This window comes from Ambystoma mexicanum, chromosome 3q (genome assembly GCF_040938575.1).
Source record: "Ambystoma mexicanum isolate Mex_15411 chromosome 3q, UKY_AmexF1_1, whole genome shotgun sequence".
NCBI classification, from domain to species: Eukaryota; Metazoa; Chordata; class Amphibia; order Caudata; family Ambystomatidae; genus Ambystoma; species Ambystoma mexicanum.
Window position 1 is genome coordinate 24,609,087 of NC_090926.1, and position 17,824 is coordinate 24,626,910.

The 17,824-nt window shown below is 50.1% G+C and overlaps 1 protein-coding gene across 2 annotated transcripts in view; it reads left to right on the forward strand.

The window, feature by feature from the left end:
* Positions 1-17,824, forward strand: part of DMC1 (DNA meiotic recombinase 1) — a 1,020,186-nt gene that overhangs the window by 643,551 nt on the left and 358,811 nt on the right. For both annotated transcript variants that reach the window (XM_069652814.1, XM_069652812.1), the window contains exon 10: positions 14,289-14,362. In XM_069652814.1, the coding sequence (XP_069508915.1) occupies positions 14,289-14,362 (74 nt within the window). The remainder of the gene's footprint in view (positions 1-14,288; positions 14,363-17,824) is intronic.

Consider the following 17,824-nt stretch of genomic DNA (forward strand, 5'->3'; position numbering starts at 1 on the left):
ATCACACATGGCCTGTGAATGGCCCAATTGCTGTTGTACAATGGCGTGCATTTATGCCTGCCGTTCCTCCATTCTCTCCAGTCACTCCCAAATGACCTGCAATGTGGGGCCCGGCACTGTCTGAGGAGATTGTCATGGGCCTAGACCCACATTTTGGGATACATGGCCTGACTGCTCTGCCTGGCCATCTGAGTAGTCGTCTTGCTGGAAGTGGAGGGCACACCGAGATGACAAGGGGGAGGACCTGATGGGCGAGAGGCGGTGCAGGGAGGAGGATTCGGGTGAAAATTATCTCACAGGTGAATATGGTGGACTGGAGGTGGAAGAGGATGACTCTGATGGCACGTTGGCAGCGGGTGCAGTGGGCTGGGCACATGGCTCGTGTTGTCACCACTTGGGCCAGTTTGTGGTTCTCCTGTGGTCCCAGCAGTGGTGGGGGGTGCCCCTGTTGTGGGTGGAGCTGCAGACTAACTAATTGCCCGAGTAAGTCTTTCAATTGTATCCGGTGTGCCTGTGGCCATAGAGGTGGATGGCACTGTTGCCTTGAATGTTTTTTGGGGACTACACTCCAACTTGTGGCTGAGGCATGGCCTGTGGCTTTGTGGCGCCTGTTGGTGCTGGTGTTGTCGAGGCACTGGCACCTTCCGAGGGTTCCTGGGTGTCTTGTGTGCCTGCTGGGAGACATGAAAATGTGTGTCAATACCTTGATGGAAACGTGTATGGTGAGTTGTCATGTACTGTCGCATGTACTATGGAGTCACAGGGTGACTGACATCATGTGACTGACAGTATGGCAGGTTACTGCATTGATTTATGCACATGCATATGGTCAGTGTTGGAGCTGTGCCTTGCTTGGACTGTGCAGTCCTGTGCATCACTGACCTACAGGGTCACATGTGCACATGTAGGGCAGGGCATATGTTGCTTGCGTATCCTGTAGTACTGTCGGCTGAGGGATGCCCTGTTAGTTGTGGTGGAGTCACGTAGACATGATGATGGACACCATTGTCTCGATGCGTGCCTTGCAGCTACTGGTCATTTGCAGTGGTTATTAGTCTGAGACACACCTCCAGGGGTATTTCCTGCTTGACATGCGCTATGTGTTTGGTAGCATGCTTGCTGTGGTGTCTGTGCATGGGAGACCGGTGTGCGGGCAAGAGGGGGTTGTGATGTGCAATGCAGATGTGCATCAGTCCTTGTTACTTGCAGTTCAATCATAGTAGTTGCCTATGTCATGCACTTGTCATCCTGCTTGGTTGGAATGCAAGGGGGATCATGGCTTCAATTACTCATGTTGTTATGGCCTGCAGTGTCAAATGGATGAGCCATGCATTATCAGGGTTGACGTCACCTGGATGCATGGCAGTTTGTGTATGTGTACATGCCATCAGGGTTGTTCTGCAATGGGCACATCCACTCATGTACTCAGAGGTTCTCCCTGGCTGCTGGCTATTATCTCAGCCGAGTCCACACTCTCCAGGCCCACCATGTGGAGGATGCCACTGACCATCTCCTCCCATGGGGTCAACTGTAGGGGATTAACTGTTCCTCCACTTGTGGCAGCCGTCTCCCTACATTGGTTTCAGATGAGGCTGCGGACTCTGGACTTGAGGTTGTTCCACCTCTTTTGTATGTCCTCCACCTTCTCCAGCATGGGGTCTGGCATGGATTCACATGCTCATGAATATTCCCCGTCGTCAGGCTGGGAATCCTCGGTAAAGAAAAAAATCAGTATCAGTTTGGCTTCTGATCTGTCTTTCTTAGTAGTAACCAATCACTGATCTCTGGGTCACACTGCCCAGAGCCAATGACTGTCCTCTCCCTAAGCCCCTCCCGTGGCAGCCATCCTCAGATTTTTACCGCATGTTCAAGTGTTGGGAGTCCTCGTGCTTTAGCTCTCGAGCTTGCTGCGTTTTCGCGCTTTTTTGAAAGAGATTTTCTCATTTTCCGGTTAATCGGAGCCTCAAGCTCCACCGTTTCTCCATCCGATCAATGGGGACCCGTTTTGGATTTTCTACGCCCCTCAAGGGTGAAGTTTTCGTCGAGTTACGCTTCTTGGAGGAGTCCAGAAGTTTCTGAGGCCTACACGGACGTGGCCCAGGAGAAAGGAAGCTTGACGCCCGGAAAGCTGTTCAGGGTTTGTCCTGGATGCCAGCTACAGAATGTGTTCAAGGAGGACGAGCATTCAAAATGCCTCTACTGCCTTCATGAAGACAAAACGCACGTGGAGAAGGACTGTGCGTTTTGCGGGAACATGTCGGAGCGGACCATGAAGGATCGACATCTTCGCCTCTCTAACTGGCTGGACGGGAAGAGCCCGTCAGGTGAGAAGAAGTCGTCCTGTGAGGGCCCCCCCTGGCGACGGGTGCCCAACAGAAGGCAAAGCACCGCGAGTCCGCGGGCACCGGGAGCGCCGAACGGTCGGGCTCCTCGGCTGCCAGGCAGGGCACATCCTCTCCGGCGCCATCAACCACGAGCCACCGCTCTGGCTCGGGGAAGAGGAAAGCCGAGACCCCGGCGAAGCTTCTGGAGAGGCCCCGGTCGGGCTCGAAGGATCCGGCCGAGGGGAAGCGAGGCGGTGACCCTCCCCCCTAGGTGAAGGCCACAGGCCCACAGAAGGTGGTGAAAGCCTTGATTCACCCGGCTAAGGCCTCTATCGAGGAAGTCGCGGCAGCCCTGACACAGCCTGTGGAGGCTACATCAGTGGAGGCGACCTCGGGGCCCAGAGTTTCCCTGCCACTGCAGAGGGAAGCCTCTTTCAGGCCAATCTAGAAGACCCCCGTGAAGACCCCGGCGGAAAAAGAGGGGGGGCGGTGGCCATCGTGAATACGGACACGACCTCCGAGGAGGAGCTGGTTGAAATCTTGGAGGGCCTCAACGAGGGCGTTGAGGAGGCCCGGCCCCACGGGAAGGATCTCGACGAAGAGGACGACGAGAGCGACGGCGGTGCCGACGAGTTTCCAAGTCAACCGTCGCTTCCGGAGCCGCAGGACAACTTGGCGGCCATTTTGTTGGCAATACAATCCTTATGTACAGAGATAAGGACGAGATTGCCCCTACCTCCGATGGAGAAGCTGGAGCCAGGCCCGACGGAGGAGCCAGAGCCAGGCCCGTCGGGAAGTCCCCCAAGCAAGAGGAGACGGACGCATCCAGCCCCGCCTTTTCAGCCTGCTCGGCCTGCTCAACCTTTGTCCCCGTCCCTGGGATGACACGGGAACGGATACGGCCACGGCCACGACGGGCACGGATGACGACGGCGGTGACAACGGGACGGATCTCCCATCGCCTCCGACTTGGGCATTCCCGCCCAACGAGATTGGGTCCTTCCACGCTATGATTGCCAGGGCATCCAAGCTTTTCCAGCTCTGCCCCGAAGAGAAAAAGGAGGGGTTCCTTTACCAACGGCGCGAGGCCAAGAGGAAGACGGTCCTCGCCGTGCTTCTGCTGGATGACATCTGGGACGAGGGACGAGCCCTTCTCAAGAACCCATCTACGACGCCTGCTAAGAGGGATCGGTACGAGAAGAAGTACCGGGTCCCCGATGAGCCCCCCCTGTGCCTTAGGGCGCAACCGACCCCTGACTCGGTTGTCTCAGCGGCGGGCAAGAAGAAAGTGGGGGGGCTTCGGCCTCAACGTCAACTTCCCCGCCGGACGCCGAAGGAAAGAAGCTGGATGCGATGGGACGATGAGTTATCTCGTCGGCGGCAACAACGATTAAGGCGGCCAACGCCCTTGCGATCGTGGCCCGCTACGACAGGGAGTTGTCGTACAAGATCGCCCCCCTGTTGGACTTCCTACCGGACGACAAGAGGGCGGAGGCCCTGGAGATCTTGCAGGAAGGTGAGGTGGCGTTGGATTTCTGCCAGTATGTACAAACCAAGGTGTTGGACATGCCTTTCGACGGAAACGACCTGTTTGGGAAAACAGTGGATGAGTCCCTCCAAGCCATGAAGGCGGACACGGAGATGGCTCGGGCCCTAGGAGTTCTCCAGCAACGACGGCCGTCCTTTCGGAACTCCGGAGGCAAGCAAGGTGCCTCCAAGGGATTCGACAGTGGCTCCTCTACGTACCGCCAGTCAGCCCACTCCTGGTCGCAAGAAACCTATAGGGGATGGGGCAAGTCGGGTGGATCTCGTCGTCATCGCCAGGTAGGCCAAGGAGGCAAGGGGTCCTCCAAGCAAGACTGAACCGACCGTGGCGTCGGGCCCCCACCGAAGCACCCCGGTGGGAGGCCGGCTGGCGAAGTTCGTCAGCGTGTGGGAGTCCATCTCCACCGACCATTGGGTGCTGGACGCCTGGCCTAGGGTGTCAGAATCAAACTCCAGATCTCCCTCTTCTTCTTCTAACTCCAACCCTCCGTCCACCTCCTCACCTGTGGCGATGGATCCCCTGGGCGGTTCCAATCTTTTCTTCCACCAAGCAGTTTTTTTTGATGGAGGATAGGGCCTACCCCGGGAGGAAGCCACCCTGACCTGCTACAACAAGGTCTAGAAGTGGCTTCTCTGCCGGAGCAAGCTATATGGGGGAAAAAGCCTGATGGCATAAAAAACCCCCGGCGAAGTTGTGCTGAGTGGATCCCAGAAGATATGGAAGGCAGAAGTATAGTGAAACTCCAGAATAGTAAGTCCGACGAGAATGGACGGGAAAGAAATCTTCACGGAGAAAAGGGGCGGAGCCCAGGACAGAAAACGGGAACCAAAGAGAGACAAGGTAAGACAACGAGAACAAACAATGGGAGGTACGGGAAAACAGATGCACCGGCTAGGAGAGCCGTAAACAGCGCTACAAACAGAAAGATGGGAGAGAGAACAGAGAAAACTAGCGTCTCACCCGGAGCCTGACGCGAGAGGGTTGCAACGCGTAGGCTTCCGGGTGTGACGGAAAGAAATAGGCGTGCCGAAGCAAGCGCTGCGGAACAACTAGACCGCTAAACATAGTGTGTGGTATAACGTGAAGGGGTGACTAATGGCGGCCCAGTCTCCACCGCGACCATATCCCCCAACATTGGCGGCGCATGACAGTATGCCCCCTTCTAGACCTGGACCACCCAGGCTTGCCAGGGTGGAATCGATGGAATCTCTGGGTAAGGAGGGGGGCATGAACAAAAGACCTCGGTTCCCAGGAATCCTCCGAACGAGGATATCCCTTCCAAGCCACCAGATATTCCAGTCTTCCCTTGCTAAATCTGGAATCTCTGATGTGGGAGACCTCATATTCATTGGGAATCGGTTTGGGATCCGAAGGAAGATGTAGGTTTCTCTTTCTGGGGGTATTGGGATCAGCCGAGCGTAAGAGAGAGGAATGGAAGACAGGATGAATGCGTCGCATATCTTTGGGAAGACTGAGCCTGAAGGCTACAGGGTTTATCCTCTGTGTGATTTTAAACGGCCCCATGTAACGGGGGGACAATTTTGTAGGATGCAACCAACGAGGTAGGTATCTTGTGGATAGCCATACATGATCCCCTTCCTTCCATAGGGGACACGGCTGGCGATGTTGGTCGGCTTGTACCTTATACCTTTCCCTTGCTGAGGACAAACTAATCAGGGCGCTCTTTTGGGCATATGAGATATCAGCTAATGTGGACTCAATAGAGGGTATGTTGGTCGGGGAACTGAGTAAGGGGAGAATTCCTCGGGGATGGAGCCCATAGGTACAAAAAAAAGGACTGAGGTTAGTAGCCGAATGCACAGAATTGTTATAGGCAAATTCGGCGGTGGGCAGAAGGGATACCCAGTTGTCCTGGTGGCGATTTATATAGCATCTTAGATACTGTTCTATGGTGGCGTTTAGTCGTTCGGTTTGGCCATTGGTCTGGGGATGAAACCCCGAGGAAAGAGCTCTGTTAACCTTTATGCAATGGCACAAGGCTGTCCAAAAACGAGAGGTGAACTGACTCCCCCTATCAGAAATGATCTTATCAGGGAGTCCATGTAATCGGAATATGTCCTTAAGAAATACCTCGGCCAATTCCGGTGCAGTGGGAACACCAGCTAAAGGGGAAAAATGGGCCAACTTTGAGAAAGAGTCAACAGTAACCATGAGACAGGTATACCCCTGAGATACGGGTAATTCCACAATAAAATCCATCGAGATAAGAGACCAAGGACGTGATGGTGTTTCCGGTTGTTCTAGCAGCCCCAATGGTCTACATACCGAAACCTTGCTTTGCGCACAGACCGGACAGGCCTTACAGTACATCTTGACATCCTTATACATAGAGGGCCAAAAGAACGTACGAGAAACTAGCTCCAAGGTGCCCTTTTGTCCTCGGTGTCCGACCGTGACATGGTCGTGACACCATCCCATAACCTTCATGCGCAACGCTTGTGTGGGAATGAACAATTTCTGTTTGTACCAAAGGAGCCCCCCTGACCTTGTTATCTCTTGTCTCTTTTTTGGAGGTAAGATGACTTCCATACCCTCCGTGGTTGCTGTTTTTACCTCCTCAAGGAATGTCGATATGACACCCACAATCCTATTACGGGGAATAAGTACTTCTGCCGGAGAAGTGGCACCCATCCCTGGGGAATTACGCCGAGAAAGGGCGTCGGCGAGACCGTTCTGGGAGCCTGGGATGTAGGTTATGACAAAGTCATATTGACTGAAGAAGTGCGCCCATCGTGCTTGTCTGGAATTTATGCATTCCATCCCTCTAAGGACCTTCAAGTTTTTATGGTCAGTACGCAGAGTGAAGGGTGATGCGCTACCCTGCAGCAGGTGTCTCCACTCCTCACAGGCCGTCTTAAGTGCTAAGAGTTCCTTCTCTATAACCGAATAGTTCTTTTGACTCACCGACAAGGTTTTTGAGAGATAGGCCACTGGGTGCTCAATTCCCTGGTGTTCTTGTAATAACACAGCTCCCAAAGCTTCAGCGGAGGCATCGGCCTCGACTACAAACGGTAGAGTTTGATCCGGTTGGCGAAGGACTGGAGCAGAGCAAAACAATTTCTTCAATAGCTCAAAAGCGTTGTCGGCCTGGTCAGTCCAAGCAAATGGGCCAGCTTCCTTCTTGAGTAAAGCCGTAATAGGCAATACCGTTTGAGAGAAATGACCGATAAATTTTCTGTAGAAGTTCGTCAAACCTAGGAATCGTTGGACATCCTTCAGTGAGGTAGGTGTGGGCCATTTCAGTATGGCAGATACCTTTCCGGGATCCATAGAGACACCATCCTTAGATAGTATAAAACCCAGATAGGAGATTGTGCTGGTCTTGAAAATACACTTCTCTGGTTTAACCAGGAGGGAGTTGGCTTGAAGGCGATCTAATATGCTTCGTAGGTGTTGGTCGTGTTCTTGTGGGGATCGAGAAAATATCAGGATGTCATCCAAGTATACTACTGTAAAGATAAAGAGGACTTCAGAGAACAGGCGATCCATAAAGCGCTGAAAAACAGCCGGTGCATTCACTAAGCCAAAAGGCATAACTCGATACTCATAGAGACCAAAAGGTGTACGGAATGCCGTTTTCCATTCATCACCCTCGCGTATCCGGAGAAGATGATATGCACTTCTTAGGTCCAGTTTAGAAAAGATGGTGGCCCCCTGTACTGCCTCCAGAATGTCTGCAATGAGTGGCATAGGGTATCTGTCCCTTATTGTGACCTTATTGAGGCCCCGGTAATCAATGCAAGGCCTCAATTCTGTAGAATCGCGCTTGGGGATAAAAAATAATGGGGCCCCTGCGGGAGATCTGGAAGGCCGGATCAATCCGTTAGTCAGGTGGGAGTCCAAGTATCTACGTAGAGCTACCTTCTCGGTGAGAGATAGCGGAAACATCCGCCCGAAGGGGACTAATGCGTCTTGTGTGAGTTCTATGGCACAGTCCTCTGGACGATGTGGGGGCAGTTCTAATATCGTCTTGTCAACAAAGACTTCGTGAAATTCCTCCAATTCAGTTGGAATGCAACAGACCTCGCACTTAGTGGTGGATTCAGGCGCGAGGACCTTCACTACTTCCTGTGACCGGTGTGGTATACAGAGTTCCTTACAGAATCCTGATTCAAAGGTAATAGTATTCCTGAACCAATCAATCGAGGGGTTGTGCCTTCTCAGCCATGGGATACCCAGTATGACTGGAAAGTGGGCTGCTCGAATAAGATCGAATGTCATTTGTTCTGTATGATGTTGGATCACCACAGTGAGTGGTTCTGTTGTATGAGTGATGGGACCAGAGGAAAGCGGGGTCCCATCAACGCCTTCTACCTTCTGAGCATCCTCACGCCGAACCAAAGGAATACCTTGTTGATCAGCCCAAATGGTGTCCATAAAGACTCCAGCAGCACCACAGTCAATGAGGGCTAGCGTGGTTAACTTCTTGGTGGAGATTTGTATCTGTAAGGACACTACCATCAAACGAGAGTCCATGGTATCTCCTTGGGGGTTAACCGCCAAGGTTACATAGGGGCGAGAAGACATACCTCGGAAACCTGCCCCCTTTAGTTCCGAGGTCTGTCGTTTCCCGGTGTACGGGGAGGAACCGCTGGGCATTTTCGTAGTAGATGCGTATCCGATCCACAATACAAACAGAGACCAGTGTCTCGCCTTCTTCTACGTTCTTCAGGTGTTAACGGGGCTCTTGCGGCGCCTATCTGCATGGGTTCTTCTTTGCTTGATGCTAAGGGTAACAGATGAGAAGGGGTTCCTGAAGAGGGTGAGTTGACTGGGATGCGCAACTTTCGTCTTTCGGTCCGCCGTTCGCTGAGACGGAATTCTATCTGGAGGGCTATGGACATCATATCCGATAGAGAGGTGGGAAGTGCCAAACGAGCCAGCTCGTCCTTTAATTCTTCTCTTAAGCCACGACGAAATATCGTAAATTGCACATGTTCCGGCCATCCGGCCTCAATCGCTAGGCGTTTGAAGGACGAAATATAGGTCCTGAGATCGCTGGTGCCCTGCTGAACGTCTAGCAGTTCTTCAGCCGCTATGTGAGTTATCTCGGCCTGTTCGAAGGTCTGTTTAAACAAGGTAACAAAGGCACCATAGTCCTGGAGTATCGGATTGTTACTGGTTACTAGTGGGGAAGCCCAGGCCAGGGCGTTTCCTATTAAATTTGATATAACAAACCCCACCTTGGTATGAGCGCTGGCGAAGGTATGAGGACGAAAGGCAAAGTAAATGGCACAAGATTCGAGAAATTCCTTGAGACGTCTTGGCGAACCATCGTATTTACCCGAGGACAAAGACATGGGAGGGAGATCGGTCTCCCTAGATTCTCGAGCCGTGATCATTTGTCTTAATGCTGCATTTTCAGCCTTGACGTTCTGTAATTCAACGTTCATTCCTTGTACAGCTTGAATCAGCTCTTGCAGCTGTTCGGGGGTAGCCATAGTTTCTTTCTGGCGTTGCAATCTGTCAGAATCAAACTCCAGATCTCCCTCTTCTTCTTCTAACTCCAACCCTCCGTCCACCTCCTCACCTGTGGCGATGGATCCCCTGGGCGGTTCCAATCTTTTCTTCCACCAAGCAGTTTTTTTTGATGGAGGATAGGGCCTACCCCGGGAGGAAGCCACCCTGACCTGCTACAACAAGGTCTAGAAGTGGCTTCTCTGCCGGAGCAAGCTATATGGGGGAAAAAGCCTGATGGCATAAAAAACCCCCGGCGAAGTTGTGCTGAGTGGATCCCAGAAGATATGGAAGGCAGAAGTATAGTGAAACTCCAGAATAGTAAGTCCGACGAGAATGGACGGGAAAGAAATCTTCACGGAGAAAAGGGGCGGAGCCCAGGACAGAAAACGGGAACCAAAGAGAGACAAGGTAAGACAACGAGAACAAACAATGGGAGGTACGGGAAAACAGATGCACCGGCTAGGAGAGCCGTAAACAGCGCTACAAACAGAAAGATGGGAGAGAGAACAGAGAAAACTAGCGTCTCACCCGGAGCCTGACGCGAGAGGGTTGCAACGCGTAGGCTTCCGGGTGTGACGGAAAGAAATAGGCGTGCCGAAGCAAGCGCTGCGGAACAACTAGACCGCTAAACATAGTGTGTGGTATAACGTGAAGGGGTGACTAATGGCGGCCCAGTCTCCACCGCGACCATATCCCCCAACATTGGCGGCGCATGACATAGGGACACGCCCTTGAGTTTCTAAAAAAGTGCCCCCGAATTCCTCCTGTGGCCAGGAAGGCAAACCACATCCCTCAACTACTACTGGAGGTAAGGGCGATGCTCAAGAAAGGTGCCATCGAGCTCGCCCCGAAGAGGCTCCGGGGCTCCGGAATATACTCAAGGTACTTCCTCGTGAAAAAGAAGACAGGAGGATGGCGGCCCATCCTGGACCTGCGACGACTGAACAAGTACATCAAGGCACAGAAGTTACGGTTGGTCACCCTCCAGCACGTGCTGGGACACCTGGAGGAGGGCGATTTCCTGTCGTTGTTGTATTTGGAGGATGCATACTTCCACATCCCCATTCTAAAAGGACACCGAAAGTTCCTCAGGTTCGTGGTCCAAGGACAGCACTACCAGTTCAAGGCCCTTCCGTTCGGATTGAAGTCGGCACCCAGGGTTTGCCTGCAGGGGATCCACGTCTACCCCTACCTGGACAATTGGCTCATCCGTGCAGGGACAAGGGAGCTCGCCGTAGAACACACAGCGAAGACCGTCCAGCTGCTCACGGACCTGGGGTTCTCCATCAACTTCCCGAAATCCCACCTGGTCCCCTCGCAAGTCGCACTGTTTCTGGGAGCCAAGCTGGACACAGTGGCGCGTCTGGCCTCGCCGTCGGAGGAAAGGAAAAAGGCCATCCTGGGCAAGGTGCAGCGTCTGCTGGCCACGGACGTGGCCAAGGTGAGGTCCATCAAGTCCCTCTTCGGGATGATGTCCTCTTGCATATATCTTGTGCGCCTGTGCAGGCTTCGGATGCGCCCTCTACAGGAGTAACTTGACGCCCGCTGGATCCAAGCGACGGCAGATTCGAGGACAGGATCCCTCTCAACGACACCTTCGACGAGCGATCCGGTGGTGGGGCACTCACGCTCATCTGGCGGCAGGGACAGACTTTCAGACCACGGCCCACCAGGTAACGAAGAAGACGGATGCCTCCCTGGATGGGTGGTGAGCGCACACCGGAGATCTTCATGCGAGAGGCCTCTGGCTCCCGGAGGAGAAGAAGCTTCACAGCAACATCCTGGAGCTCCGTGCAGTGTTCTGGGTCCTCAGATCCTTTCTCCCGTCGCTCAAGGGCAAGGTGATGAGGATCTTCACCGACAACACCACCACGATGTTCTACATTCGGAAACAGGGCGGAACCAGATCCCCTTCCCCTATCCAAGGAAGCCCAGGATCTGTGGCACTGGGCCGTTGCCGAAGGGATGTTTCTGGTGCCGTTTCATCTGGCAGGGATAAAAAACATCATCGCCGACTCACTCAGCAGAGAGCTGCGCTCGTGCCACGATTGGGAACTATGCCAGGATCAAGTGGATCGACTCTTTCAGCGATGGGGCAAACCCCAGATCGACCTGTTCGTGACAGCGACGAACTCCAAATGCCAGAGGTTCGCCAGCAGGTTTCCCCAGCCGAGGAGCATGGGCGATGCCTTCTCGTACCCCTGAGACGGCCTGTTCATATATGCGTACCCTCCGCTGCCGTTGCTGCTCCGACTCATCAACCAGCTCAAGAGGTCATGGTGCAAGATGATCCTCGTCGCACCGGCGTGGCCGAGGCAGATCTGGTTCCCGGACCTTCTGGACTTGTCAGCGTCCCCACCAGTCAAGCTGCCGACGGACGCAGATCTTCTTTCGAGAGAAGGAGGTGCCATCCTTCATCACAACCTGGAGTTGCTGAAGTTGCAGGTCTGGCTCCTGCAGCACTAGAGTTTGGAGGGTACGATATCCCGGCTGACTGCAGAGAGCTTCTTGCAAAGGCCAGTGCGTCCTCAACTCTTAAGTGCTACGGGCATAAGTGGAAGAGGTTCTCTGTCTGGTGCCGTGCACAGAAGATCAACCCTCTATGGATTACAGCACCTCAAGTGTGGCTGGCCAAGGTTGGACTAGCTCACGCTTCCATCAAGATACATCTGGTGGCGATCTCCCGATACACCAGAACTACAGGACGGTCGTCCTTGTGGTCTCATCGACTGGTGAAGGAATTTATGAAAGGACTGTTCCGATCGTTCCCGCCGGTGAAGGCTCCAGCTCCGGCCTGGGAGCTCAACGTGGTGCTGACCAGGCTCATGGGGCCGCCATTCGAGCCTTTGCATTCGGCTCCTTTGAAGTTCCTGTCGTGGAAGACAGCGTTCCTGGTGGCCATCACCTCCGCACGACACGTGGGAGAGATTGAGGCCCTATCCTGCAAGCCCCCATACTTGACTTTTCACAATATGAGGGTGGTGCTGAGGACACACCCCTCCTTCATGCCCAAGGTGCCGTCGGACATCCATCTTAACGAGCCCTTGGTGTTACCAGTTTTCTTCCCGTCGCCTTCGTCGCCGGCCGAGAGGACTTTGCACTCGCTGGATTTAGCTAGAGCGCTTAAGTTCTACGTGGACAGAACGAAGAGTTTTCGGAAGACATCACAGCTGTTTGTGAACTTTGGACCTGTGAACCAGGGGAAGGCTCTCTCGTAGGCTTCCATTTCCAGATGGCTCTCCGGCTGCATCATACACTGTCACTGCTTGGCAAACCGACCGTTGCCCGGCTGTCCGAGAGTCCATTCGACCAGAGCGATCGCTGCTACTACGGCGTTCTTGTCTGGTGTGCCCCTGCTGGACATCTGCAGGGCTGCTACGTGGAGGTCGACGCACACCTTCACGAGATTCTACTGCGTCGACCGGGATTCCGGGGAGGAGTCCAGAGTCAGCCAAGCAGTGCTGCGCAACCTGTTCGCCTGAAGGTGGGCCTAGTGGGGAAATAAGAGTTGCTTAATGTTAAGTTTATGTAATGCTTAATGTTGAGCCTTTTGCCACCTCCCGTGGTTGTACATGTGTGTACTGCTATGTATTCTTATATTCATGAGCATGTGAATCCATGCCAGACCCCATGCTGGAGAAGGAACAAGTTACTTACCTGTAACTGTTGTTCTCCAGCATGGGTCTGGCATGGATTCACATGCGAACCCTCCCTCCTTCCCCGCTTCGGCTCTTCACTTGGTCATACTGCCACTTTACGTGCTACCAAATCTGAGGATGGCTGCCAGGGGAGGGGCTTAGGGAGAGGACAGTCATTGGCTGTGGCCAGTATGACCCAGAGATCAGTGATTGGTTACTACTGAGAAAGACAGATCAGAAACGAAACTGATACTGATTTTTTCTTTACCAAGGATTCCCACCCTGATGACGGGGAATATTCATGAGCATATGAATCCATGGCAGACCCATGCTGGAGAACAACAGTTACAGGTAAGTAACTTGTTCCTTATCTATGTCTGCCTAGATGGTATTCTTGCGCTGCTGGGTTGCCTTCGGATGTTGGGCCCCATAAAGTTCATCAGAGTGTGCCACCACCTGCTCCGCCAGTACTGTGAGCTCATGGTCATTGAATTTTTGTTTCTTCCTCCGCATATCGCAGACCTTAGACTTGCCCTTCCCTGCAGACATGATTTTGATGGCCTCTGAGAATGGATGGCACTCCTACAGGCTGATTTTCAATGGATTTCCAGCGATGATGTTATTTCACGGAGTTAGCTTACTATGTTTTCAGCGATGATTCCGCTAGACGGAATTACTGTAACTGCCACGGTGGGTGTGCGCTCCTGCCATGTTGTGATAAGCTAGAGATTCCGTGACCCACCACGGTGGTAACAGTGATTCTGCAGTGGAGGAATTACTGCCGTTCCACAGCCATACTCGTAATGAGCCCCATTGTAAATGTAATGCTTTTGGTCCTCATTAGAATTAAATCCAAACCTTTTTTTGTGACATTCCTTGCTCTTACTTGCTGTTCCCGGGAAAAAGGTAGAACTGAAGGAAATAGCATTGACGGCTCTGCTTGTACGTACAGGAGACATTACTGGTTTGAAAGGGCACCAATGAGGCGTGATGGGTTTACCAAGGAAATTCACATTTCTCCCTGGTGCCTGTTTAAAAACATCTTGTTTAGAGTGATTGAGGAGGAATTTCAAGAGGACACATATGTGGGTGGAATCATTGTGTCCATCAGAAAGAACATTACGAAAGTTAGACATTGATAATATTGTTCTCACTAAATGTGATGCATGAAATTGATAATTTAGTATGTGATCAATATATTAGTTTGCATTGTCTGCATGCATCTGCAATTAGATTTGCTATGTAACCTTTCTCTGTGTAATGCGTTTTCTTGAGTGTCTTCTTTCAACTTTTAACCAGGCGAGCATCAGATGGAGCTGCTCGATTATGTGGCTGCTAAGTTCCACGAGGAGGCAGGAATCTTCAAGCTCCTGGTAGGTGTCTTGAAAAATATCTACCTTTTCCGCCTTTTAAATCTCTAAATCCCTTCATGTGTGTTTTACGATACAGTCGGAACGCAGCCTAGCATAAACATTTGAGATGCCCTTAACATGCTCCTGTTGCTCTCTCTTAAACTATATGTGCAGCCAGTGCAATGATATTAGACTGCATGTACAAGTTAGAGCCCCTTGCTCTGCTGTACTCCCCTGCCATCCATTATTTAATAGTAACAAGAAGCTTGGTCTTATAAAAGCCACTAACTAAATACTGTTTGCCACAACGATTTCCAGAGCATGGACTCAATGGAGATGGCACAGTTCTCTCTCCCACCTCCCTTTCTGTGCTAACACTACTGTTGCTTTTGCTGAATGAACAACAAAGAACAATAAAGAACAACAAAGAACAGAAAAGATTCAAGGAGAGACGTGTCAGAAAAGATATTGTAGTTTAAACTTTGTTTAATGTGGTTATAGAATTCGTGTATTGCTCCTACAGAAATGTACATGAAACATATGGAGTCTCCCTAGTTGATTGTCACTCTACCTGTATTCTCATGTTCATGATAAAGCTACTTGAAATTGAGAACACTACCCTAATAGGGTTACGTCCGTGACCCCCTCAGTAGTACACCTAAGATGTCTGATATCATTTGATGGTACAACGCAAAGATCCTCATTGCGAGTAATCTACCAGTACATTTGTGGAATTACTGCCAATCTCGGTTACCTTTGCCATCACCTAGTCCTGTGGGATTACCATGAGATCACAATGGGATCACAAGTGCTGGTTAGGCGGTGTAAATCCCCGTTTTTGGAGTCAATAGGACTCCATGGGGTTGTTTAGTGGATTTAACATAAGCAGTATTACCATGCAGTAAATCCTCTGGGTTTTTTAGGTAAGGTGAAGGATGTACCTCCAGTAAAATGGTAGAGGTACATCCTCCACTTTACCTCTGAACCTGTAGTATGCTGGTGCGGCAATGCAGCAGTAAAGTGATGGTAAAAGAATTACTTTACCACCATTTGTACCGGCCATCCGTACTTGCAATGCGACCCAAAGTGCATAGCACTTCAAAGGAAAGATTGACAGGAGCAGAGACTGACACATGTGAGCGCAGCAAAAACAATAAGCATTGGCACGTTGTAAATGTGAATGGTAAGATTTACTATTTTGTAAAGCCACCATAGAACAACAAAGGTTGATCCTCTACATTTGCAAAGCAAACCTATTGCCTTTGCCAATGCTTGTCTGACCTATGGGGGCTTTACAAAAAATAATTGTGCCCTCAAAATGGATACAGCCAAACCTATTTGCTTTGCCAATACATAATTGTGAGGCGATCAACACTGTAAAAAAACAATTAGCTTCGCTTAGTTAAAGGAGTTTTTAGACACTATAAAACATCTGCTCATCAAACGAAAACTATGACTGGTTAGAGTGCCACTGTTAAAACAAGAATTACCCCACACATTCCATAAGAGAAAACCAAGTTACTTTAAAATGCAGTGTTAATTGCTTCATGACCTCCTTGCATGAGACCACTGACTCAAAAAAATCACATTTAGCAATGTTTCATTCCCATTTGGTGTCATGGAAATATGATTATGCAGTAGATTTTATATGTGCTATTCCAAGTTGGAAGGCAAAAAAATAAATACCTGCATCAAAACATTAATTGGCAAGTTCAATTTCCCATGCTCCTCTCCTAGGGGTTACAGGCACATTTTGACAAATGTTTCTGAACCTTAGAAGGCCATGCATATCAACAGTTGTGAGCAGTGGTGGAACGTTTTCGTGCATTTCTTCGAATCCGATTTCTTCGAATACGTTTTCTTTGAAAACGACTTATGCGAAAAACTATTTCCCAGAGATACACTGTTAAATCTAATTCTGGCTCAAACCGTCACTTCAACTGCTAGCGCACTCTGTGACTGAAAAATAGTCAACTTATAAATATAATGCGTTCACCATGCGGAAATCTATGGATGATGTTCTATTTCGATTTGCTTTTTAAATGTTTGTTTTCACATAAAAACCAAACCTCCAATAAAACAAAGGTAATACAAACATGTCTAACATAGTGTGTATGCACCCAGTAATTGTGCCTCAACCAGTATCCCTTCATGTACACTCATATTTAGCAACCTTGTTCTTGGCATTGGTAAAATACGACAAACCCTACACTCCGTAGTAGCAAATGTGCATTCTGTACGAGTTTCATTTTGAGTGCGTTTTCTCAATCTTAACATTTATAATTTTTTTTAGATTGAGGCAGAGTAATAATAAATGAGGGAGGCTCTTTTTTTAATACATTTTGGGCCTGATTCACAGAGCATTTTTCTATGGGATTGTTCCATTATAAAACCTTTCTGTGAATCAGGCCCTATATTTTTAGAAGTCTCTCACACGCTCTCTCCTTGGTGGGAAAGTATGCAGCAGTAATTACCTGCTTCTCCTTGTGAATCCTGCTCATTTAGATATAATTAGAAAAATGACTTGTGGTGAAGTGTTAAGACGCCTCAATCTGGTGTTCACTAATAGCAGACAAGCATAGAGGCCATGTATTTTGTGAAAGGCATTTTTTAAATGGTATATGGGTTAAAAATGTGTTTCCTTATTTCTCCAGCATTGGATCTTTCATAGATTCAGATGCTTGAATATTCCCTGTCGTCAGACTGCTAATCCTTGGTGATTTAAATAGTATAATTTATTTTAATATATACATTATTTCCATAGAAATATGAGTGTATGAGTGTAAATAGCCCATTATGGTCTATGAGCCATCCACTTGTGTAGTCCTTCCACCTCACTTTGGTCCTTTATGTCCCTAACCAATGAGGTGGCAGGGTTTAAGCTGTGCCCTAGTCAGCCATCTTCAGATTTTTCACCACAGTCTAACAGACAGAGGGAATCCTCCCGCTCTCTGAGCTTTTTGTATATTTTTTCCTGTTAGGTATATTTGTTTTACACAAATTATATCTTTTTGAGATCTCCTTTCAAGAGCTTTCTGCTCTGTGTTTCTGGGCTGAGAATACACTTTATTTCATCAAAAAATCATTGAGTGAAATTCTCTTCAGAACATGGCTGAACTTCCAACTGCCAAGAAGCCTTCCCTGTTCAGGGACTGAACGAGGTGCATGAAAAAACATGTCTACATGAAGGATCCTCATGAGCAATGTAGCTACCCTCATGATATAAATAAATGTGACATTTGCAGGACTTTTTCCAACAAGACCCTGCAGGATAGACACAGAAGACTTCTCCTCCATTTAGAAGCCAAAGGTCTATCATCTGACGAAGAATCTGCCAAGACAGCTGCTGTACATTCTTCCAAACCATCTGAGAGACAAACTTCTAAGAGAAGGGCCTCTTCAGTGGAAAGGAGTGTCTCACCTTCTCACAAAAGTCAAAAGAAGGTGGAAATACCCCCTTTGAAATCTGGGGATCACAAAAAA